The 26,059-nt window shown below is 41.0% G+C and overlaps 1 protein-coding gene across 2 annotated transcripts; it reads left to right on the top strand.

Moving 5' to 3' along the window:
• The first annotated feature begins 3,799 nt into the window (after positions 1-3,799).
• Positions 3,800-25,560, top strand: PPIL4 (peptidylprolyl isomerase like 4). 2 transcript variants are annotated; one of them, XM_064447011.1, is made up of 13 exons: positions 3,800-4,268; positions 5,148-5,215; positions 5,306-5,370; positions 6,540-6,657; positions 8,593-8,735; positions 9,082-9,178; positions 10,614-10,730; positions 12,571-12,695; positions 14,786-14,852; positions 15,730-15,841; positions 17,395-17,491; positions 18,137-18,275; positions 24,270-25,560. In XM_064447011.1, exons 1-13 carry the CDS (start codon positions 4,199-4,201, stop codon positions 24,492-24,494), a joined length of 1,443 nt encoding a protein of 480 aa, XP_064303081.1. In that variant the 5' UTR covers positions 3,800-4,198; the 3' UTR covers positions 24,495-25,560. The 2 variants fall into 2 exon arrangements, with proteins under 2 accessions (XP_064303081.1, XP_064303082.1); XM_064447012.1 differs by lacking the exon at positions 5,148-5,215 and having other exon boundaries at positions 3,805-4,268.
• Positions 25,561-26,059: the final 499 nt, after the last annotated feature.

Here is a 26,059-nt window from a genome sequence, read left to right as displayed (position 1 = left end):
CAGCTGCCTGCTGGGGGCGACTCTCGGCTCGGCAATCACCTTTTTTTGGAGGGGGGCGAAAGTTCAGCGGGAGAAACAGCTGAATCTGTGCTCTCCTGCGGCAGCTGCCGGGGGCGGCGGCCCTGGCACCGTCCGGCGCCGGCATTGGCACCGGCACTGCCCTGCCCTGCCCTGGCACCACCATTGGCACCGGCGCTGCCCTGCCCTGGCACCGCCGCCGCTGGAAGATCCCGAATGAGGCCTTGCAGAAGAACACGTGGACACGTGCCTGCTCCTACAAACACCCGTTGCCATTAATAGATGATTACACCTTTTGAAAGGACTTTGCATAATAAGAGAATTACCCGAATAGCTAATAATTACTACTATTTATGAAATGGCCAATGTGCGCTTGTCAAGCTCACCTACTTCCTTCACACCCGTAGGCACCTGCAGTTGTCCACCTGCTCTGCGTGTAAATGGCAAGGGTTACCTGGCCGGAGTAATCCTAGGCCGAGTTCTGAGCACTGCACGTCAAGAAAGGTTTCTTGAAAGCAAAAGCAGGCAGCGTATTGCAGGGGAGGGCAGAAAGAGTCATCAGAGAGTAAGAAAGCACAGATGAAGTTTTAAAGAGCCAGAGGTCCTCAGCCTAGAGAAGAGAAAGAGGAAAACTTGATAGCGGCAGTCAAAACCACCGAAGTCTCTCCTCCCCTCTGGAAAGGAAACAGCCTCAATCTCCGAGTCCTTGGTGGATATGACGATAAAAAGTGCTTTGTTTGCAACAAGAGAGGTTGCTGTTACCTGTTAGCAAAAAGCACTCTAACTGTAAGGGTGGCAAACATCTTTACAACTTGCCTAGGGATGTTTTAATATAACCAGGGCAGGGCAATAAATCAGCTGTCCCGCTGAAGCAGTCTGTAGCCTAACTTTATATTGCTCTGTGATTCCCACTTGGTTGATAGCAAATGTAAATCATAAAACCCACAGAAACTTAGTATTTTATATGCAGTCTGCATTCATGAGACACTGGTATAAACATCTGGCACAAGATACAAGGCACTGGAAAATGAGGCCTAAGAGAGTCATATATTGTGAAATATATTTCATACATATTACATGAAAACCTCAAGTACTTCATCACTAAATACATTTCTCATCAGCAGTTAGTACTGTTTCCGAGATTAGAAAAAATAAAGCTGATTAACTGCCCTGTCTGTAGCCACCCAAGTCAGTAACAGAAGAAGGAATAAAAACTCTGATGTCACGATTCTCTCTTAGACCTGTCCTTAAGATTTTTTTTAAAATCAGTTGTGTTTGGGAAAGAGTCTGTTCGCTGTGCAGTCTCACGAGGCAGAAAGCTGCATGGTAAGTCAGCTCCCCAATGAGATGTTTTGCTGAATCTCTTTGAGGATATGATGGCAGCTACAAGAATGCAGCTCTTGTTGGTACTTGCAGTCATCTGCATGTGCTGTGCTGGTAGGAGGGAGTTTAAATTACCTAAATTCCTAACTATGAGTTGCACTCTGGGTGTAAATCAGAGTGTGGGGGGTTACCTCCCAACAGGACTGGTGAACCCTAGACGCACAAAAGCAAGCTACAGTGTTTTTGTGTATTAGATTAGTGATTAAAATGTTTACAAAATGTACCAGAGGTATAATAATGGTATCAGAGTATATAAAAATACAGGGAAGCAAGGATCACTGACCTGCAGAATTTATAGATTCAGCAAAGTTCAGGCTGGGTTCTCAGCTGACCTCAAGGAATTTAATATCTCACTGAAAAGGAATAGGAGATGAATGGCTGTTCCTTTTTGGCTGTCTCCTTTTGCAAGTTTCCTGGTAAACTACCTATCAAGTAATGCTTTCCTTCCACTTTTCTTTCCTTCATCCTTTCCTTTTTCTCCCAACCTTTTGCACCCCCTTTTCTTCAATCCTCTTTCTTCCTTCCTTTTTATCCTCCTGGAATTAAATCGAAACTGCAAACATTATGCACTAAAAATGCTTTCAACATACTTCTGTTTTCCCCAAATCTCAAATCTTTCATTAGTCTCACAGCACAACAGATGTCATAACAGTTTTATTTAAGATAAATGGTAAAATTCCTTGCAATAACTAAATAGCTAGGGATCTAGTTTTGCAAGTGTTCTCTCCTCAGGTGATTCAATAACTACACAGTGCTGGGACAGGCTGGGAGCATGAGAGGGCTTTCCCCTTTTGGCTCAGACACATGCCTCCTAAACTCCTCTAGTTTACTGGTGAATGTGTCCTGACATTTATAACTATTAAAAAGTGTAACATTTTTAAGAGTTTTGTACTGAGACTGACTACTGCTCAAGCTGCTGAGTGTGCCAGAAATGCTGTATTTCAGTGGTTTTACATTTAAGTTGGAAGTGATCTTTCTTACTTTTTAAAGTGATCACAAAAAGCCATTTTTTCTTTGAACCTTCATTATAGCCACAGGTAATTAGAAGGCAAAAGCCAGTAAAAGGAACAAGGAAATTATTATTTTTTTTTTTAATGACTAGAAACAGTGGCAGAAGCCTGGCCTAAGTAAGCGGGATGCTTTTTTACTGAAGTGTAAAGTACAAGTTCTTGAAGTAGCAAGTAAATAGTTAAACTTCAGTCAGCACAGGCTTGCATAAAACTGTTTACATCCCTCCTAAAGTTTCAAAGTAATAAACGTAATGTGTGCGATACTGCTTTCTTCTATGGATAACTGCCATACAGGATGGCTTATCTTGGCAGTGATAGGCTAGCAGCTGGACTCACTGATCTTACGGGTTGTTTCCAACCTTAACGATTCTATGATTCTATAAAACCAGCCTTGAATCAATTCAGGATTGATGTACAGACTGGGAATGAGCTCACAAAAACAATACAACCCTGCAGAATGCTTGATGATAGCACAAAGAGCTTTGAGGACTAGCACACCATGGAGGCAGAACACAACTCCCTGCAGTGCACATCTTGGGCCCGGGACTGGCCCACTATGCCCCCAGGACTATTACGCAGCAGACAGCGATGAACAGAAAAGTGGGTGAATTCCCGCCTTGGCTATTTATCAAGGTGCTGTTATATAATGTGGTGATCTGGTGTTACTTTTGCTGCTTCTTAAAGAGGAGATCCTGCTCTTACCAATCTACATGCACCTCTCTTCGCAGCCAGCTGTGCCCTCCTGCTCCCCCCCTTCCCCTGTTCCCTTTTACCGTATGGCGAGTCAAGTCAGGTCACTAATCTGGCAGAAAGCAAATGCCACAATAAAAAAATAAATCGTTTCCCAACAGATAAGTGACTCGAATTGACTCGTTGTACGATAAGTACCAGAGTGTGATCGGGAAGGAGGCAAAGACAGGGCAGCCTGAGGTGGAAGCTGTCTGTACAGGGGAGCAGGATCCCTTGCTTTGAAGATAACGAGCTTTAAATTAGTACAGCTGTTAACACGTAAGCCCGAGAACAATCACGCCATGGCATCCATTGGAAGGCAATAAATTCTGTTTGCCTGTTTTTCTTCACTGTCCCCCTCAGTGCCACGGGCTGTGTTGTGGCAGTGTGCTCCAGGCAAATATTGGGACTGCTAATCACTTTATGACCCTCTAATTAATAACTGTGAGGTAAAAGTGGTTTTCTTTGACTATGTAGAATAAGCACACGCACCTCTCCGCAAGCAGCACGCTCAAAAGCTGGACGATCAGCCTCAAAACACCTGCTTTGCCGGAGGAGGTGCCTCCTAGAGGGGACGGAGGTCTCCATTTTCTCCCGTCCCCTTGAGGAAGGGCTCCCCGGCTGCCTGCCCCCGCTGCCGCCCGCCCCTTGCCTGCCGGAGGCGGCGGCCGTGGGGGCACTGCAGCCCCTGAGCTTGCGAGAACAGGGGACAGGTTCCTGCTTGCTGCTGTGTTGGTCACACACCTTTGCTCACGCCGGGGCAGACCGCAGCACGGAGGCGGGCAGCTGCGAGGGGCCGCCCGGCGCCGGGGCTCGTCCCGCTGCGAGGCCGACGCGCCTGTGGGGGCCTCAAGGAGGGCAGCCGGTTGCAGCGAGGAGCCCTCCCTGCGCCTCCAGGGCCGCCAGCAGGACCCCGCTCCCAGCCCGCTCGCCCTCCGGGGGGCGGTGGCGGCGGGGGTGCCGCGCGGCCTGGGCGCCCGCTCCTCCTCCATGCCGGCAGAGGGCGGCCCAGGGGCGGCGGGGCGGACCGCGCCGCCGTGCGGGGCCGGGCAGCCAACATGGCTGTGCTGCTGGAGACCACGCTGGGCGACCTGGTGATCGACCTGTACACGGAGGAGAGGCCCCGCGGTAGGAGCGCGCCGGGGCCGGGGGAGCTGAGGCGGCCGCGGGCAGGGGCGGGAGGGTGGAAGCCCGCAGTAAAAGTGCGGGCGGGCCGGTCGCCGCCGCCAGCGTAGAGGCCGGGGTCGGGAAGTGCCGGTTTCTACCCGGTTCCCCGCGGCCCCCCGGCTGGCGGCGCGGCTGCGGGGGTCCCTGGGGCTCGCCGCTGTGCGGGGAAGGAGGGGAGGCGGGGCGGGCTCCCCTCAGCGCTGGCCGCAGGCAGCCGGGCCTCGGCGGGGCCCGGCGCGGCCTCCTGAGGGAGCGGCTTGGGGCGGGTGGTTCTGCCAGCGGCGCGCCTCCGCCCGCCCGGGGCTCGGCGTGTGCCCCGGGCCCCTCCGCTCCCGGGGTTGCATCCAAGGGGGCGCCGGGGCTGCCCTCAGCGGCCCCCGCGGGCTCCCGTGTGTATGTGCCTCGGACGCTTACAGGCATCAAGTGCTGCTGGGAACTCTGGGGTTTTTTTTAAAACATGCATTTATTTTATAGTTATATTATCTCTATTATATATTTGTAATGTTATATATAGTGCATATTTATTTTAAAAATTGAGAAAACGTAATCTAAATCGAAAGGCAGCTCTGGTCTTCTTTCTTAGGTGTTTTGGAAGGAAACTGGGGAGCAGAAATGTGCATTTCTGTATTTCGGGTTCTCAGAATCAGTAGAGGTAGGCTTTAGGAGGGGAGGAAATGTTACCTCTCCTTAGAGCAGTTCTCACAGCGTTTGTAGGTTGTGCAAGTCTTAACATGGTCTGCGCCAAAACCACTTTTCTACATATTGAACTGGATATCTGTTATATCTATCCTTACTATAGCTGGGGTTTTATCTAGTAAACGTTGGTATAATTTCTTACAGCTTGTCTGAATTTTCTGAAGCTCTGCAAAGTGAAGTACTACAACTATTGTCTTATTTATAATGTACAGGTGAGTACTCTCAACGCCTTTTTTCTTTTTTTGTTGGGCTTAAATTCACAAACATGAAAGCAATATCTCATGTGTTCTGTTTTGTGACAGAGGGATTTTATTATACAAACTGGTGACCCCATGGGAACTGGCCGTGGAGGGGAATCCATATTTTGGTATGTAAAACTTCAGTGCTACTTAATTGACAGAGAAGTTATATAGGGGAACAGGGGTTCCAATTAGATGGTCTTCGTCCTTCTTGGGGCTCAGTAAAGAGCTCAGTTTGAACAGAGACAGTGTTGCTAGACCAATATTGACTTTTCAAAGTCTGGTCTGTCAGAGCCTCAGAATGCAAAATGTTGAAAACCTGGATATGTGGTTCACCACTCTGGTGGTCCAGGAAGCAGTATAACTGTGCTAAGCAGATACTAGTCTAGCTAGGTAAACTTGCCGGACATGAGCTGTCTCTGCATCAGGGTAGACCAAGTTTATTTTGATATTTTGTGCTTTTTTAAGGATTAGTCTTTTGTGGCTCTTTGGTGTGGCAGATAGGGAAGTATGGTGTGGTGAGAGAAAAGGAGATTCTGTCCTGCTGCTAGCATGGAGAATGGCAGTTTGACTTTTCTGCCTGTTCGTTACTGCTGAAGTCCACAAAACTGGAGTTTCTGTTCTTGCTACCCAGGAGACTGATACAGGCAAAGTTTAGTTTGAATCTTGTCTTCATGGAGGCTTACAGCTGCTTAGCAAAATGAGTTTGAACAGAACACTCCTTAAATTTGGACAAATGTATTGACCATGCCTCTGTCAGTTATGGAGTGAGACAAGATGAGTGACTGATATCAGGGTTAGACTTAAAAAAAATTAAAAAGAATTTGACAGTTTGCATATCCTGTGGATGCAGTCCTGTCTATGTGATGGGCTAAGTTTATGCATAGATTTAGTGGCTTTCCATTTATCTTGGAAGGGAAATTTGTGACATAATTTATTACGTTTTTATAGTGTGGATTGACTTATTTTTATGGAACCTACTTATCAAAATATGTAGTTGCTTCATGCCTTAGAAAAATGTTACATATTGCATTTAGAAATGTACAAATACCATCCCCCAGCCCCAAGAAAAAAGCCACTGTGAAATGTCTCAGAGAAAAATCTGTTGTTCCCTGTAAAATGAATTATGTAAGTGTACAGGTCCATAAAAATGTGCATGGATGCAATGTAAATTCTGGTTTTATTTGAATGCCAATGTGAAAAATTTTAAGATGTTTTGTTTACTGTTTCATAGCATTTATCTCACTTTTAAAAATTGCTTTGCCTTATAACATATTTATTATATATGTATTTTCAGTCAACTGTATGGTGATCAAGCTAGATTTTTTGAGGCAGAAAAAGTGCCAAGAATTAAGCACAAGAAAAAGGGAACCGTGTCAATGGTGAACAATGGCAATGATCAGCATGGATCACAGGTCAGCATACGGTGTTGGAAAGCTTTGGTGCCTGTCTAAGTAACTCAAATGAAAATTCCTTGAATTTACAAAAGAGACATAAGAGTGACAGTGTCATCTCAGTAGCATCATTTTGTAGTATGGTCAAAAGGCATGTAAAAAAAAATGGCCGCAGAGAAGTATTTTGCATAGTGTTACAGGTGGCAATGGGTATTTGATTACAGACAAGACAGATTAAAATGCTTAGGTTCAAATCCTGTCCTAGATTAATTTAATAAATTTTGTTTGTTAGAGTTCAGTCCTCTTACTTTTTTCCTTTGTTCATTCATTTCTGTTAATACCTTGATGTGATTTTGCAAGTGTATAGAATGGGCAGGAAAGAAATCCTGTAGTTAAATGGAAATGAAAAGTAAGAAAATTGGGTTTTAAAATTATATTAAAACTTTTCAGTTGTAACTTCACATTAGTTTGGAAACTGAAATCATACCACTGTTTGCTTTGTATGGTTACGTGAAAGTGTGCATTAATAATGCAGTGCAAGTTTACAGTTTTATCCGAGTGCTGTTAAAAAACTGTTTTTGAAAGTGTTTTTGTTCCGTTTGCTGTTCTCTCTTCATGTGCACAAAGTTTTTGCTATAGGTATTTATAAAGATCTATTTTCATAGAATGGTATTATTTCTAAATTATTATTTCAGATGCATTGCCACTTTTATATATTAAAATGCCTTACTTGTAATGTCCATGTTTTAATTTTAAAAAGAGGGTTTTTTAAATAATTAAGCAATTTATAAAAATTATGGTTTTATTCCAGCCAGAGGTTATAATACACGGAGTTAATCTTGCTGCTTCCCTGCATTGTACGTATAAATTTGTTTGGGTGGGGGTTTAGGAGGCAGAGAACATTTATACTTACATTTAAGAATGCAGCCTGCTAGCATATGCACATGGGAATGAATGCGGTTCCCAGGAACGTTACTGCAGCCCCTTCCTTGGGAAAGAAAAATTCCAGTAAGGAATTGCATGGAGTTGGCTTACAAATATAATGTAGCTTAGTGTAACCTGTATGGAAGACTAACCAGTCTTAACTGTGTTGCAGAGAATGAGGAGTGAGATGTTAACCAGTCATGTAATGGTTGTGTTCTGTTATTTGTGCATATCTGCTTCTTCCTCCTTCGTGCGTTACCAAGTGTCCTCCGTCTTTAGTTCGTTACCAAGTGTTCGGTTGGTTTCAATTTTCATAGCTTCAGTTTTGCCCTAAAGCAAACACCCAATTTGTGTTAGGATACGTTTCAGTGCCGGTTCAAGCTGATCTAAGTCAATGCTACTGTGTTTTAGTTCTCTCAGTACTGCTGCATCCTTTTTTTGGGGGGAGAGAAAGGTTTGTGATACAAGGGAAGGATGGAAAAAAGTCTGGATAGAAGCAGGTGAAGGTCAACTATGGAAGCTTTTGCCAATATTGTGAAAATGCACCTGCTGGGTGGAGTTTGATGAACAGGTCATTTGAACTCAGCTCACAGCTCGCTGCTGCCCAGAGGGATAGCTTTGCTCTTTCTGTCCTCTCCCTTTCATCAGCTCTGATGCTGTCACAGATCCTTTGCTGATCTTGCTCAACAAACCTACCTGGCAGATAACTGTCTGCTCATCCTCTGTCGGTCCAGTTTTCTGCCCGGTACTGAGTCATATCAATTCACAGAGCTGGAGCTGTGAGCTGGTGTGGAGGGAGACTCGTATGAGAGCGCCTCTTTTCCTCAGGCAGTGGCTGTGAGCTGTAGGTTGGCTCAGCATGTTCTCAGAGCTGATGGAAGATGACTAATCTTCTGCAGAAGTCAGGAAGAGGGTTTGGTTCGCCCCATACCCTGCCACTGATTTCAGTGGGAGTTGTACCTCTCCTAAGGCAAAACTTAGGCCCTGAATTTTCCTATGTACTGTAACTGGTTTTGTATCTCTCTTTTCTAGTTTCTTATTACTACAGGGGAAAACCTGGATTATCTTGATGGTGTGCATACAGTATTTGGAGAAGTGACAGAAGGCATGGATGTATTGAAAACAATTAATGAAACCTTTGTAGATAAGGATTTTATCCCATATCAAGATATCAGGTGTGACTGCTTTTAACTTCCCTTTTTGAGGAATAAATTATAATTAAGCAAATTCATCTTTTTTGGGGAACTAGATTTAATATACCAATGTCAGGTGACCTGTACATGGTATCTTAAATACTTTTCTTCCAATATCATTGATAAAATAAGCAGGTAGTAAAATAAACAATTATAAAGAATATGTGCAACTATGTTGCCTTTACAAAAGCATTGGTACTAGTTTTTACAAGCATACAAGATGTTTGGTGTATAACTGAGAATCAGCAGGGCTGTTTTCCTGTTACTTGGGTAAAGAGACTTTTATTTGCATGTGACTGATGCTGGTCTTGATTTTGTTTTCTATAAGGATAAATCACACAGTAATTTTAGATGATCCGTTTGAAGATCCACCTGGCTTGTCTGTTCCTGATCGATCACCAGAACCTACTAAGGAACAGCTAGATGTGAGTGTTCATGACAGCTTCTTTGGGAAAAGTTGGAAGAAATAATTAAATAAGCTTATCCCTATTAGTGGCCAGCACAGCCTTGGTCAGAATAAGAATTCTGTCTTTAAGACTTTGTCTGTCAAATCTATATCCTAAAAGAATTACAAATCTTTAGTGTCAGAGGATGAGAGATGCTCTTCTACTATGCTATCCTGAGTTCTGATATGTCAAATGCTTGTCTGTTGTCTGGGGCTGTTGCTGTGTTTAATCAAATACAACTGGGTGCTCTCCCTTGTGGCTGTGGTGGAGTTAGGTTGGAAAGCCATGTTTCAGATTTCTAATTACAGTGCAGTTAAGCAGAACATTCAGAATATTCACCTTTGGCATTACTGGGTTTTTGTATGCTCTAGCAGCAAATAAAATATAACTAACGTTTGTTAATTTAAAGTGCTTACTGCTGTTTTCCTTTTAAATGTGAAGTAGCCTATGTTTCAGTGGAAGTAATTCTGGTCATTCTTTGAGTTATATCTGCAAGCATGCGTGCTGTTGTGGTGTATCTGATCAAACAGAAGGAATTTGCTAAAAATATAATAGTAATTATTCATAACTTACTCATAGCATGCAGTTATGGATGTTGCTACATGAGGTTATCTCCTCGTATGGAAACAGTTGTTTCAAGCAATGAATAAATTGACTAGAGAGAATACTTATAGAATCATAGGATGCTTTACGTTCAAAGCTGAATAGACATGATTATAAGGTTGGAATTAGGCTTTCATAGTACATCTGCACTGTGGTTAATTGCTGTTGTACCTTCAGTTATATTAGATCGTATCAGGAGTTCATTAGCTCACTGCCAACTGTGTAGAGAGTTGAAAGCTTATACTTAGTTTTCTTCCCCTATAGCCTGTCTGAAGATACACCTTTTGGTGTAGAAATTTCTCTAATAAGGGCAGTATTCTAGGCATGCTGATGAGGAGAAAAAATTAAACCTCAGATCCTGCCTAGGTGTAGATGTGTTAAAAATAAAATTATTGTTGTGATTGACTGTATTTAATGTTTGAGTCTTATTAGACACCATGTATTTGCCATGTTTCTTAACTTCTGATAGGAGCTATCTAGATGAGAAATGAGTTGACACTTGTGGTGAGATGTTGAGTAGGAAATGGGAGTATCAATGAATTTAGAATATCTAACTGAATATGGTTCAAATTGGGCCTGAAAGTTCATACATAGTTCATAGCGCCTGAAACAGATGAGGACATCATCTTCTCTCCCTTCTTTTAATCTAAGTGGGAAGAACAGAATGAAAGCCCAGTTCTGCGGAGGCACAGTGCTTAAGCATTTTCATGTCTTGGGGGGTAAGGAGGAAGGTCATCCATGTGATATTTGGAAAGCAAGAAAGACTTTGGCCATGCCTTGGTAATGAATAGCTTTTTCCTTCATTTTTCAGAGTGGCAGAATAGGAGCAGATGAAGAAATTGATGACTTGAAAGGACGGTCTGCGGATGAAATAGAAGAAGTTCAGGCAGAAAAAGAAGCAAAAACTCGTGCTATTCTTCTGGAAATGGTGAACATATTTCTTTATTTACCTTTTAGGTGTTATTCCTCTGTGTGTGCATGTTGTATTAAGACTAGGAGGGTGTGTACTATTTATCTTGAAATTGCTCATCTGGTGATGATGTCATGGCTCAGAATCTGTGCTGTTAAGTGTCTGTGGTACAATGAAAAGGATTGAGCGTGAGCACTGGAGGTGGTTTTCTGATAAAACTGATGATCTTTATTTTCAAAGCCAGGATTAGAAGTGGAGCAGTGACGGCTTTATAAAACTTGCTAGAAATGCATCCAATGAAAAAAACATAGCATACATAATATGCTGCTGAATATCTTTAGTCCTGGAAAAGGTTTAGCGTGTGTGGGAGAGAGATGAGCTACTTTGAGATAATCTCTTCCTAGCACATGTAGTGGTATTAAGATTGCATTATTTGTATATGTAACGGTTCTTCTGTGGGATTAGTTGAATTTAACATTGGTTGACTTTGTTCTTCCTTCTTAAATACAGTGTTTGGTAACTGCTGGCAGTTGTAAACTCCATATAATAACAAAAATTGTGAACAGGCTTTGAAGTCCTTTTTTTTTGTTGTTAAAGAAAAAGACGGAAAAAAGCACGCGCACACACTGTTTAAGAATGGGTGAATCCATCATACTTCTTTACAACTACCAAATTCAAACTGATGGTGACTAGTTTGCCGCAGAGGCTAATAGCAAGGTCAGTCTAGATATGGCCACAGCATTGCAGAAGATGTGGGCTTTTGTTTTGCAGTGGCAGTGGGGCTAATGGCCTGTTTTCCAGGTAAAGTTGAGGATGGCTAAAAAAGGCAAGCGGGCTATGTGCCAATGCAGTAATTATTAGTGAATATTGGTGGGTCGTGTGCCATAGGGAGCTATGTTATATAAAAGCTGAAGAGATGAAAAACTAAGTGTACTGCTAGTTTCATTGACTTGAAAAACCACAATTATTAGTTCCATTGTTCTTTTTTTTTGAAACAGTAAACTTCAAGAGTGTCATGTGCTTAAAGTACTTTTGTGAAATCTGTTTCTTGTGTTATTTTGCTTCTTTCTGCTATCAGGCTAATATGCATTAGCTTCTATTAGTGTATTAAGTAAAAGACAGAGATAAATTGTTTAAATGTCACTAGTCTTTTGCTCAGGTTTTAAAAAGTGCTACAATTCAACAGGAGGTGGTGTATTTACATTTTTCCTCTTTAACTTAATTTGCTAGTTTAAGGATGGGAATTTTGGTCAAAGGTTGCAAACGTCGAAGTTGGGTGTGCTGTAAGCAAGTGTTGTTTCTCAGTAAGCATGAATGCTTTCTACCCTCTGAATAAAGTTGTAAAATTACAACTTCTCATCCTTATCAAGCTGTCTTAAATTTAAGCTTATCCTAGCTGTTGCCATTTTTCAGGGAAAAGCAAGTTTATCTAGGGTACAGTCAGAGACCAAGGAATGGATCAGGTTCTTTTTTGTTTGTTTTTGGGGTTTTTTTGGTTTGTTTGTGGTTTAGTGTTGTGTGGTTGTTTTTTTTTTATAACAGTGTGGCTCTAAAAGTACACTTTCACCTTTTGGAACTATGTATTTGTTATGTTGCGAACAGGGAAAGCAAGGCAGAAAGTATTTGTGAGTTTCATGAAGTCCCAGTGGTGGAATCGCAAATAGATAATCATTTTTAGGTGCTATGGAAAACACTTTTTTGTGACACTGAGTAGCAAAAATACTTGATTAATTTTTTTATTTTTGTGGTGGGAATGTGTGTGATATCATCCAAAAGATGTGTTGCCAGTGTGCTTGTGGCAATAAAATGTAGACAGCTGTAGGCAGAAGTGATGAAAGTCTTTTTCTGCATGCCACAGGTGGGAGACTTACCAGATGCAGAGGTCAAGCCACCAGAAAATGTGCTGTTTGTTTGTAAACTGAATCCTGTGACCACAGATGAAGACCTAGAAATAATATTTTCACGTTTTGGTCCCATTAAAAGGTAATTATTGTAAAACAAAAAAGAAAACCTTCTTCATTGAAACTGATGCTCTGCACAGTCCCTCTCCCTCCTTTCAGCAGTTTTATCTCAGATGCTACATAAGCTAGATACAGTCTCTGGGTTTTTCTTTTCCATGGGAATACATGTGGTTTTGAGATAAAGCAACAAGTATTTGTGGCATCCAATATATTCCTTGTTAAGGTGTTCCTTGTGCCTGCTGCCTTTTTCAGTTTTGAGCTTGGCTCCTAGTTTCAATTGATTCCTCCTAGTACTGGTATTGAAAGGCATGACGGGCAGTGAAACCTACTTTCCTACACGTCTCCATCCTATACCACAAAGTCATGTGCTTTTCTTGCTAAGAGTAATAGCCTACATATTCATGCTTTGTAGAAGAATTTTCCTTAACTTGTTTCCCTTTTCTCAACCTTTTTCTGTTCTTTTGTTTTCATCTCAAGATGAGAGGACCAGAACTGCACCCGGTATTAAATGAATTACAGATACAGTGGCACAGTGGTATTCTCTGCTTTGCTCTCAACTCCTTTTCTAGTTTACACTAAAGCTTTTTTTTTAAACAGTGCACAATTGGGATTTCCCCCCCCCCCCCCCCCCCCCCCCCCGCTTATCTTGTGGCATTTATCTACATTGAGCGTCATTTGCTATCTTCTTCATGTGGTCTCCTAAGGACTTTCTGCAATTTTTTCAGTCTTTATTTTTGCCACATTTAACAATTTAGTATCATCAGCAGACTCCACTGGTGACCTCTTTACTTTCTCAGTGAGAAATGACTGTTTACTCTTGCCTGGTCTTTGATATGTTTATCAATGCAAAGATGTTTTTTATTCCATTAGTTTCCCCAGAAGCCTTTGGTGCAGGAGTTATTAGAATTTCCACTCTTCGGGTCTTGAAGGACTTCAAAAGACTGCATGAAATAGGTCATCATCACACATAAGCATATTGAGTCTTTCAGAGAGCTTCACTTAGGTTTATTCAGATGGTCCTGAGCAGGTCCTCTGTATTCACATGCACGCTAACTCTGTTCTGCATTGAGTTTCTGCCAGTTTGTGCAGTACCAGCATACAGGCCTGCAGACTCCCAGACCATTCACTATACTGAGTGTGTGCGTCTGTGTGTGTGAGTGAAACTGGCATTGTATTTGCCACTCTTACGACTCCAGCATGATTTCTGGATGTGCTAGTGTCCTTCTTAAACTTACACACACACACACACCACCCCCCATCAGTTTGTTCAGTACCTCGTCTGCAGTCCTTCTGCTTTCAGATAGATTCTCTGAATAACCCACAAAGGAGGGTTCTTGCACAAGGCTATCCTACCTTCTTGCTGATGGCTGCTGTGAAGAATTCATATAGCTTGTCTGAATAGCCTTGTCATCTTTTTTTCTTTTTTCCTTTTTTTTTTTTGTGTATCCTAATCCTGACTTGTCACTTCCTCAGTACACATGGGCAAGGTCTCACCTTATTAAATCTCACCTTAATACTACATTTGCCCTTGTTGCCTGTCTGACCTCCTTTAACATCCTGTAGTCAGAATTCTCATGTCATGTACAAGAGTTTAGTAATACTGATGTGGTACTGTATTGTTTCCGTTTGGCACCTACTGATTCAATATTTTAGGCTTCTGATTTTTGCCCAATGAGTTGTCTGATAAGAATATGGTTACTAAAGAGGGGCTTGCTAAGAAGAGGAAGTTAGTCACATGATGTCTGTTTAAACTTTCCTTAAAATGCCTGAGAAAACAGAATGTGAAATTTCTTGTCTTGCACTAGTGAAATCCAAAAAACAGTAGTGTTGGAAAACAGATTTTGGGATGAATTTCTGATTAATGAAAGTAGTTCAGCACTTCATGTTACAGCTTGTAAGCTAAGTGTAGTAATTACTCAAGTAATACCACATGCATGTGTTTTTCTGTGCAGAAACCCCACATCAGTAGGGTCTCAGAATCAAGTATTGTAATACCTTCAAGGTGTTTTTGGGGTGTTTTTGCCTTTTTCTTTTTTTTTTTTAAACTGTTATTCTCCCTTTGAAGCAGTACTCCAACAGCATTGACATTTTAATTTTGTATCAATTTTTCAGCTGTGAAGTGATTCGAGACTGGAAGACTGGTGAATCTCTTTGTTATGCTTTCATTGAGTTTGAAAAGGTATGTTATTTAGGAACACTGTATGTAGATTCTGCTTATAAAAGTTAATTTTCAGCATACTTCCATTAAGAAAAAGCAGTGAAATCTTAAAGTGTGGGGTAGATAATATTTTTTCTTACTGACATAGTTATGGAATTTGTAGGTCTTAAATGAGGCAGATGTTTAACTCTTTCTCTATTCAATGAAGCAATACAAATATGTTCTGTCTTGAAACCAGTGGGAGGAGAGCAGACCCCTTTTTTCCCCCCCCCAGAGTGCATTAGGACTTCAAAGAGTTAAAGAAGGATTCCCTTCTTTTTTCTTAGAGTAGAAAAAGGAGGTGTGCTGCATAAAGAGAGGAGGGTGTACGAGAGAAGGTAGATCGGTGTGTACAGTAGTGTCCTGTATTGGGCTTGTAAATGATGCTTGCTTTATCATTGTGCTGCTCTTACTCTGAGATTGATAGTAAAAGTTCTCTTGATGGTGCATAGTTTCTTGTTTGTATCAGCTAATCTCTCTAATCTGTGGGGAAAACTGGAAAACAGTGGATGTGTTCTCACTTTCCTTTAGCCTACTTATGTACTTAAAATGGGGGCTTTTATTAGTTGTCCTTTTTTTCTTGTTTTTTTCTGAATGTATTACATGTGCCAAACACATAGCGGCACTGGCAATTTTTTAGAACAGTGAAATGAACTGGAGAAATGGAATTTGAAATATTTGCATTCAGACAAAGCGTAACTATTTCTTTTGAAATGGCACAATGCAAGAACTGCTGTGCTTTTTGCCATTTTAGAAAAAAATGTATGCCACTAAGCAGTTGAATTTGTGTTTGAGTTCTTCAATGAATATCCCTGTGAAATAATCATGACTCAAAATTTTCTGGAAACATTAATATCAGGAGGAAGACTGTGAGAAAGCCTACTTCAAAATGGACAATGTGCTGATAGATGACAGACGGATACATGTGGATTTTAGTCAGTCTGTTGCAAAGATTAAGTGGAAGGGAAAAGGTAAGTACACCTGTGATTCTTTGACCCTCATAACTTAAGCTGTGACTTCTAAACTGTAAGTATTATATAAAAATAAGCAATTGTTATGAGCTTAAATAATCTCATCTTCAGAGATCTAAATTTTTCTGGTACTGTAGTAAATAGAGCAACATGGTTGCTAGCTCTTCTCTTCACTTGTTCCATATGAAAGAGTAGAAGGGTTTACTATTGTTGTATTAACGTTACATTGCCTTGGATTGCTTTTTTATCAGATGTATTTTTGCCAGTAAGTCATTTGTTCCTCTCAAGCTTTAAAAGTGATGGTTTTTGATATTACTTATTAGCAAAACAATACAGCAGTACATAGCTACTTTCTAGTTTCTTTATTCACTGTATGGCAGTTGGGTGTTCACAAGGAAGAAGTCAGTATCCAGGCCAGGAATGTCCCCTCTTGACCTCCTGTAGGTCAAGCATATTGCATAGCAGGCTGTATGTTATAAAAACCGATTTCAGATGTTTGATCTGGGAGGAAAAGGATGGTGGGAGAGGTAGATACAGTGGTGGTTTGGTTGTTGAGGATGTGGGGAAAACACTGGACTTGAAGAGGTGACTGTGCACTTGAGTGGTGATGTTCTTGTGTGTCTTCTCCTAAAAATGCAGTCAGCCCTCAATTGTTTGCCTAAGACTTCTCCAGGCTGGGGACTAGTCACGGACACTGAAGTGCTAGAACTTGTGCTGCACGGAGCTGACTTTGTAATCGATACCATGCTCTGCAGTGCATCATGTACTAATGGACTATGTGGAAGACTTTTCTTTATCTGGGTAACTTGGGTATAAATTGTCCTAAATCTTGGAAAGTGAACTATATTGTCATCTTGTTGTGCTTATATGGCACCCAAAAAATGACCCAGGGCAAGTATTGTCCTTCTACCTTCAGTAGCCGTTTCTGACCTAGCCAGTTAATATTGCAGTTTTGAGTATGACCGTGAGATGGCAGCACATTGCTGTAGAATAGTTTATTAATCTGTGAGCTGGTACTTTCAAGTGAATGGATGGAAAAGGAAATGTGTCATGCCCCTCTGCAAATCAAGACATAACGGCTCTTTTTTTTTTTTAATAGTTTTCCGTTTGAATTCCTAAGCTGTAGCTGTGTCAGAGGTTTCCCTTTGTGCAGCCCAGAGCAAAAAGTCATTTAATAATGAGAATAGTTTGTGAGCTTTCATGGTAACAGAATTTTAAGTACTGTGACACAGGACCTGTAATTGAAGTGGGACTAGTTGCTAAATCCTGCTTTGTGATCCTGTTCGTGCATTGTCTCCACTACACATGGGTGAGGAGAAAGCCATACATTGTTTAATGGGATCTGCAAGCAAGAGGACAGAAAATCACAACTTGTCCTGCTCTATCCTACTCTGTTACCCAGATGTCAGTGTTGTTTCTGTAACTGTATCCTGCTATGAATATCTGTATAGTTATGAAGAGCCCTTAAATTCAGAAGCAGAACTTAGTGATAGGTCTGGATCTTGGTTGTTTTTTTCAGTTGGAGTGAATTGAATATATTTTTCTGTGGACAGGTGAGCGGTATACCAAGGATGATTTCAAGGAGTATGAAAAGGAACGTGACAAACCTTCAAAACTTGCTCTGAAAGAGAAGGTAAAACCAAAGCAGGAGTATCCTCTTCTGGTCAAGAGTACTTTTTGCACTAAGTACAGTTTATGAAAACAGTCTGGAAAAGACTTCTTATTCTTAAAACTTGCTAAATGGGTGTTTTGCTGATGCTTCATATAACCATTTGGTGTTTGAGATGGAATTAAGCATTTTGTGTTTTTCATTTGATGACTTCGATGAGTTTAGCCAAATCAGAATGTGCTGTTTCACTTCCATGTTGTATGCATAAGTAAATAATGTTCCCAGTCCAGAGCCCTGGAATTACATGTGGCATAACAGAGTTTTAAGTAGTTTCATGAGGGATCTACTGCATCCAAAATGAGACTGCAGCAGTAACTAAGTCCTGTTCTGCAATTCCGCTTTGCTTTTGGTGGGGATGAGAGAAGAGAAGACCATAGCTTGTTCAGATATCCACAGGTAGAAAAGAAGAGGGAATTGGGACCTGGCTGTGCTGTTTGACAGGACAGAATTCAGTCATTTTAGCACAGCTGATTTTTTTAACGTGTACGATCCTGTTCTGATTGAAATAGATAGTAAGTCTTGGTAAGCCCTGGTCTGAGAAAGAGGGGTTTGTTTGCTTTGTGAACTTTTATGTCTGCTATTTACTTATATCAAGTAACAGATCTGTCCTTAACCAACACCATCAGTGCCAAGTATGACCTTGTGCTCGATGAGGATATAGAAGAGTCTCAAACAAGTCACTCACACTTGGCTAAAAAACAAAAGAAGAAAAAGCACCACCACTCTGAAGATGAAGAGGATGACAAGAGGACCAAAAAATCGAAGGTACTAACCTCTTAATGCATTAACTTTATACTCATTTATTCTTCTCCTAATAAAAGAAGTGAGGGGAAAAAAAAGTCTGATATTGAACTAAGGACATGGCATGCAAAGTCCCATAAAGTACAGCAGTTGTAAATGTACAGAAGGCTGATGTTAGTATCTGATTATGAAAGAGGCTTTCCAGATCTTCCTGAACTTTTGAAGTTTCGCACGTCTGAATGGCTTTTTGCCAAAAAATCCTGAAGAGGCAATGTAGCCTCTTATGAAGTAGGAGATCTTCAGTGCTTTGGACCGGTTCACATATTCCCCGTCATAAACTAGTAGTTAATCATATTTCATGAATGCAAACTGCTTTTCATTTTCTTGCCAGGATGTGTTGGTTCTTTCCCATACGGAATCAGAAATACAGTCTCTTTGCATTATCTTTTTTTATTTTTCCTTAAGTGTTTTGGAAGCATTTTTGTAAAATCCGTATGTACGTTTGCTTGCATCTGCATTTCGCAAGCATGCGGTGCTGTACGACTCAGACTGTGGAGGAGATCATCAGAAGACAGTAGTTCTGTCATTCGTTAGTTCCACTGCAGCCTGTCAGGTCAGCATTCTCATGTTTCTTTGAAATAGTCAAGTCTTGGGAGAGTCAAGAGGTTGACGTTTCATGGAAACAGTGCCTGCAATGATAAAGTTAACCACCATTGAAGTGTAAGTGTTAGGGAGAATTGAGCTAAACTGAAGAAAAAAACCCACAGCCCAATATTTTAACAGTGCAAGCTTTATGAGTAAGAACAAAGCTGTCTTCTAGCAATTTTGCAGAGAGTGATAAGGTTCCAGCCACAGTAAATAAAGCCATTGTCCTGGCATGAGTTTTGAGTATTGCCTTACGTTTTGTGTACAGAGATCATACATGATTTAGTTGTTCCATTGCATTACTTATTGTAGTGATGCTAAAAATAACTTTTCTCATGAACATTAGCAATTACATGTTTTCAGTGCCACCAGTAAGCTCTACAGCTCATTCATGGTACAAGTCTTTTTGTCACTGTTTTAGTATACTGATTCAGTTGGGATCCTTTGAGTGGAGTGACCTGTTCAAATAATTACAGTCTCGAGCGGAGCATATACATACAAGAGGTCTGAACACCTGTTGCTTTAGACTTCCTCACACCTTTTTAGCTGATTGACATTGTCACTTTAACATTCTTGAAACAGATGTTTCTGGAAGTAGTCTTTGTTCTTGATGGTTGAGAAGTTACATGTGTGGAACTGGCTGGTCATGCGTCATTAACAGAAAACATTTTAAAATCATTCAGATGACTCTACCCCTGCAGGTGGTACACGTACTGGCAGCAATAGGCTGTTAACCTCTGTGTGTTACAACTGTTACAAGAGGACTGCGAGACATGTTAGCAGTAGATTTCATAGCACAAAAACGTGAGGATAGAGGGATTCCTGGTGCTATTTCCAGGATCTGGAAAATAGTATTTCCTAGTGCTTGACTCTGATCTCTTTTGTGGCTCCGTATATCTTTTTGTGATTTAGTCACCTGTTCCTGTTGTGGTTTGTTCCTGTAGTCTGCTGCTGCTGTATTCTGGTATCTTCTTCTTCCCCACTGCCTTCCTCTCTGTTGCTCACCTTTACCCATTTCAGTGTAAATAGCTTAGCCTTCTTATGCCCAAAATCACAGGCAGAGGCTTAACATCTATCCTCTGATGGCAAGAAACATATTTCCATCTTGGAGCTGTGAAAATGAATTTATGGGAAGAATCTTTCTCTGTGTCTGTACTTGAATGTTCTTGCTAGTGTGTGCTGGATAGTATGTAGATACAGAACAGTATGTACTCACTCTTATTTAGAGACTCAGTAAGCATCTCGGGCATGGCCCTTTCCAGATGAAATCTGCAGGCAGCTTAGCTGGCAAATCCTGTTTAGCACATAAAAAAATCTAGTGGGTTTCTTTGGTGGTTGTTTTTTTGTTTGTTTTTTTTAGATTTATAATTTGGGCATAATCTGGGGAACTCATATACAGGAGAAAGGAGGCACGTTCTTGAGGCGGAGTATGTTCAGCATGAATACCGAGACCAGCACAAAGCATAATAGTATGGAAATTTTTTTGATGAATGGTAGCATTTTTAGTATAGGCAAACAAAGCATTTTCCCTTAACCCTGTTTTGGAAATATTAGAGGTAAAAATTTTAAAGCACAATAGCAGCAGACCTTCCACAACTAATTGGCCAAAGCCCACAGTAGCTATGCTTCATACATAAGCTTCCACCCTGAGCCCCTAGCGTGGCAGAGATTTTAATTAACAGAGGACAGGGTCTTACAATGAGAAGTTCTGGCAACTGAAACTGCAGTTTGTGCTACCAGCTCCAGCTATGACTGACGGGGTTTTATTTTCTGAACAGTTTCCATGATGTTGAGTTGGTTTTCTGTTCTCTTGCTGGTTTTTTTTTCTTTAGTATATTTTGAGTCATCCTTTTCTTAGTCTGACACCCATTTCCTGAATCTTCAGCCTCTGTGTTGATGTTTTAAGAATATATTTTTGAATCTTGTGCTGTTTGACTTGATTCCAGAGGGTAGAAGAGGTAGGGTGTTGTGGCTTGCTTTTAGTAGGTAACAGGATGTGGGTCTGGAGCAGGAGGCTGCACTACCGTGTGGTTTGTGAATAGGATTTGGTAGAGATTTTTGAATGCAGGTCATGCTTCTGCTTGAGATCTATATTATGACTTTGTTCCTTTTCCAGTTCTCTCTGTGTTTTCTGGTTCCTTGGATCGATTTATTTATTTATTTTTAAGATAAGTGGATCGGTGGAGGAGTGTAGCCTATCCAGTGGATTTTTGAGAGACATAGGGCTTCTTGACTTTCAGGGTTCTGTAGTGCATGGTTTTGGCAAAGGTGATGATTTTTCTGGTTTTAAGTTCCTGCTCTGACTGCCTATTGGACACTGTTCTTTTTATATTCAAGGTAAAGTCGGATCAAAATCTCCCTCCTGAAAAGGCTGCCTCTATTTGTTTGCTCGTTTTAACCTTTAACTAGTGTGCTTAATGTATGTTGAGTTGGCATATTTGTTCTACTTCTGTGGTCATGGTATTTCTAGCAGATTTACCTGCAAGTGCATTTTGGCAAGTTCCCACTTTTGTCAAAGCTAGCCATGAACTTCCAGAGAAGTGTCTTTACCTCTTCATATTTCCTTCCTCATGTGTGTTCACCAGCACAGTGCTGGATTAAGAATTGGGATGATCATCACTTATTGACTAGTAAGAGAGAGCCTGTTTTAAAGGAGGAATCTTTTTCTTCCTCTTCCAATTGGAGAACAGCATGTTCCTGACTTGGATAGGGTATAAAAGATTTGATTTCAAAATGCTGTTATTTTTAGTAACTTAGAGTGTTTAAAAAATTGACTTTTTTTCTGTGCCGGAGACTTCAAAAAGGTAAAATTTTATTTAAGGGAAAACATAACTGATTTTTTTGAGGGAACTGAGTTCTAATTAATTCTTTTAATTCAAATTACTAAAATTTTTTCTTTACACTGTGATCATATTAGCTACTTTGACGACCTTTTTGTGGCACTTCCAGACTTGCCCTGTACACCTATACCCTAAATGCTTCTGTGAAGGTCCTTGTGCTCAGCTGTCTCCATGCTCATGACTTCTTTTCATCCTTTCAGCAAGTTGCCCTTTTCTATGGCATTCACCATAGGTTATTTGTCTTTGCTCTAAAGTCTCCATTAACCTGTTCCCTGCCCTGATTTGGCCAGTAGCCTGTCTCCAGTGTCAGCTTGGTAGATTCTTCAACTGAGTGCTGCTCTGCTTTTCTCTTGTTTCTTCTTGGGCTGGGAGGAAACTTCAGCAACAAACCAGCTAGAAGGCAGCAGCGCAGCAAGTTTACCATCTGTTTTTATGGCCCATATTTTTGTCCTGTTCCTCTCTACTTCACCAGCAGTCTGTCCATCTTCTGATGTTTACCCAGGCCCTGCTACAAAAGGGCTTGAAACCTGGCATCTTGTTCAAACAGATGGAGGCTCAGGCTTTTGGGTACAAGAGTAATACAGCTGTGGATCATTCTGAAGACGAAGGGACAAACTCCTTATAAATAGCTGGAATCACTGCTCCTTTTTGATGGATTCAGATTTTAAAATCTGTACTGAAATAGAGTTTGCTGGTGTAGGTGCGGAATAAGCATTTGGCCACCAGTGAGATTACTGTACCCAGCAGTAGCAGATTTTTTTTGTTATGTAGATAAAGATCAAATCTGTGATTACTGACGTGTGTGTTGGTCCCAGGGTTTTATTTTGCTTACTTTAACTCTAGTGTTTCGGCATTGTCTACACAATTCTGAAGGTGATGTGTGCCCTGGGAACCATCCTGATCACTGCCTTTCTGGATAAAAGTAGTTTTTTTATTATTGTTTTAAATAAATCAAATTTGCTTGTTTGCACATGCAGTATAGGTTTTAGCCATACAATTGTGAATGCTGCTGTCATGAGAACATATCTAGAAAAATGAAAATAGTATTTGAAATTAAGAAATACCGTATAATTTAATTGCAGACATTTTTCATAGTTCACACCAACCATATAGCAAGCTGTATATATATACCTTTCTGCAGGATTCCAAAGCTCCTCTTGTATTTTGTTTCACTGTGATTCTTAGTTGAAAAATAAGATCAGAATAGGTTTTAGCAGTGCTTGAAAATGTTAGTTCACATGTTAAAACTGTGTGTATTAAAAGAATCTTCAGAATTCCTTGAAATGAAATGTTTACTTCTTAAGTGATCTTTTATCTTTTTACTTTTAAAATTGCTACGATGCTGTGGCCTATGTGGTGTTGGTGTCGCCACATAGTTGTTCTAGCACATGCTGTGCCATAATCTTGTTAGCATGACATTTCACAGTCTGAGTAATTAAGCCATCTTTTCTTCATTTACTAGTACGTTGTCTCAGTGGTTTCATACTGTCTGCCTAGTGCAACAAGTGAAGCAGGTGTTTTACTGACAGCAATTCCTCCTTTGTTACATAAACCTCATTTCTCTCAAGACCAAATCTGTTCTGTGTGCTGAGCCACTCAGCATTCTTGGTGATGATATACAGAAAGCCAGGGATATTAAAAATGTCCTCAGTTTTGGCTACACGAACTTGCAGCAATTTTTTGTAAAGAGTTACTCTGTATAAGCTAAAACACCATTACCACTTGTAGTACATACTGTTGATCTTTCCCATTTAGGACATTTTAAATTAGACAGACTTGTGCCCCTTAGAGTTTACTATGTCTGTGTATGAGTGCATCCTCATGTGTTTTCAGTATGAGTCATACCCATCAGCCTGCAAAATACAACTTATTTTTCATTACCTTGTTATTGTTTGACTGTACATTTAAAAGGATCGGATTCTCTATGTTGCCTTTCCTTGTGAACTTCTAGCTTCAGGTGAAGTAGTTTGTGTGCGTGTGTGTGCCTGTGTTGTTTTGGTCTTTATAGTGGTAGTGTTCATTTTTCCAAAGCCTACAATTTAGGCCATTAAGGATTATTACAGGCAGGTCTTAAAAAGCGCTCTGCATCTTAGCACTGGAATGCCTGTGGGGCTTGAACCAAAACCCATGATCGAAATGATTCCACTGCTTTAGATAAGAAATCAAAATCTAGATGTAGCTTAGGAGCTTGTGTGATGCTTATGAAGAGTTTGGTAATATCCATCTGAGTAGAATCCCTGATATAACCAGTTTTTGCTAAAGCTTCTTAGGAAACACAAGCAGCAGCATGCCTGGCAGCCATGCTTTTTCTGTAAATGCTGACAAAAGCTGTAGAGTTATCTTCTTCATATAGTTACAGTGGGGGTTTTCTATGTGTTACCTTTTTCAAATCAGCATGGATGTGAATCTATTTCAGGTAATACCAGCCTTAGCTAAGGAACCAGCCATGCCTGACTGTTTTCTATTTCTCTCATACCTTTGTATATTTTCCCCTTTTGTCTGTAGCTGCTCATATATCCAATTCCTTTAACAGGATTCTGATCGAAAACATGAGGGAGAACGCTGTAGAGAGAAGATAAAGGGTGAGAAGAAAGACAGACATCGGAGTCGGAGCCGATCTCAAGAGAGAGACTACACTTACAGTAAACAAAGAGACAAATACAGAGACGACGTCCGAATAAGAGACTGGGATAAAAAAGCAGACAGAAGCAGAAGTCCTAAGAAATCAAAAGACAAGGAGAGATCCAAGTACAGATGAAGGATGAGGAACAGAGAGGGGGAAGTAAAAACATGTCGTCTTCCAGCATTTCCAGCATTCTCTCAGATGGATGTGCATTACTGGATAAAAGCAGTTGCCTTCTGTTGGCAGCTTGGCCTTTATAATTCCATGAATGCCCAATGTATGACTGTCAGAGTAAGCCTTGATTCAAAAAAGGTTGTTTCAATAAAGTATTTCACATTAGTGAAATGGTTTGAGTCTCCGATAAGGAGTGTTGTCTAAAGCTTTCTGGAAACATAAGCATGCACTAACAAGTGAATTGTCCTCCTCCACTGTGAAGAGATTTGCAGGACACCTCCTCCTTGTAGAAAGGAGGTACATTTATCTTTCAGCACTTTCAGATGCTATGGTAATGAGTGTGATAGAAGACCTGGGGAGACAGAAATGTGCTGGGCACACCCCTTCCAGAAAGTGGGCAGATACCATTTGTATATGAATACTCAAAACTCTTTCCTTCCTTTAAAATTGCTTCTGGTTGGCTTAGTCCTGTCAGCTCTGTTTGCTGTCACCACTGTAGCAGTGGTAAAAGGCGCTGAAGTACTGCTGTGCCGCTTGCAAGGGCGATAGAAGTGCTGCGCCATATTAAATGAGTGATGCTTACTTTCTCGCTTATGCGGATACTGTGGCATTGCTGGAGGATGCCTCCCAAAACCGAGGCTCACTTGATACTTCTGAGCCTCTGTAGTGTCAGGGCATCTTTCCAGGTTTTGTGGCAGGAGTAGGTCAGTTAATAACACTTCATCTACAGAGGAATGCAGGTGATGTTATCAGAGCCCAGGTCCTAGTGAAAGTTGGCAGGCTCTTAAATGTCTGGCTTGCTCTGATAAACAAGGCCTCACCATTTAAACAGTGTTAGCCAGTATGCATACATTTTAAGAACACTTATGTCCTCCTCTCTTTCTCCAGAGGAGGAGAGATCTCACATTGTTAGGAGGGGAGGGGAAATATGGGGAACAGTATTTGTCGTCTTTTCCCTTCCATGGAATGTGTGATGGCTTGGAGGCAGTCTGCTTTAATGAATAAATTCAACTTTTTCCTTTTGTGATTGGGGTTTTTCTGTTGTATTTCCTGTACTGTCTGATTGTAATGTATAATAAGATTTTATAGATTGATACCTTCCATTGGAATGTGATCTGCAGGGGAGAGACTAAAATGCAAGGCAGCCAAGAAGAGTCACAGCAAATTACTGTGCCCTGGAGGGCCAGTAGCGGTGCCGGGCTAGTGCATTTGAATAGTCTCTATGCAGAAAGTGAACTTCTGATTAAGATGCTTCTATGGGAAGGCTGGTACTAAAGGAACAAAAGCAGCTGTTTACCCCATGGCAGAAAATTCTGAGGAAGCACGCCAGGCCAGGCCAGATGCCTAGAAAATCCAGACCCAAACTGAGCAAGGATAGCGAGGGTATTGTATACAGGAATGTGCTTTCCTGTCTTCGGTTTGTTAACGATTAAGTGTATTTGGCTAAGACGCTGCCTTTTGTTGAATCTCTCCTTTCTAACTTTTGTGTGCTTCAAAGCATGGAACCAGAAACCCAGTGTTGCCAT

This window comes from Phalacrocorax carbo, chromosome 3, assembly GCF_963921805.1.
Source record: "Phalacrocorax carbo chromosome 3, bPhaCar2.1, whole genome shotgun sequence".
NCBI classification, from domain to species: Eukaryota; Metazoa; Chordata; class Aves; order Suliformes; family Phalacrocoracidae; genus Phalacrocorax; species Phalacrocorax carbo.
Note: the sequence above shows the minus strand (reverse complement) of the source record. Positions and strands in the feature narration are given on the sequence as shown.

Coding starts and splice junctions, on each gene's coding strand:
- PPIL4 (XM_064447011.1), top strand. CDS start 4,199: ATGGCTGTGCTGCTGGAGACCACGCTGGGCGACCTGGTGATCGACCTG. Junction 6,658..8,592: donor ATGATCAGCATGGATCACAG/GTCAGCATACGG, acceptor TCTCTTTTCTAG/TTTCTTATTACTACAGGGGA. Junction 17,492..18,136: donor AAGGTAAAACCAAAGCAGGA/GTATCCTCTTCT, acceptor CAACACCATCAG/TGCCAAGTATGACCTTGTGC.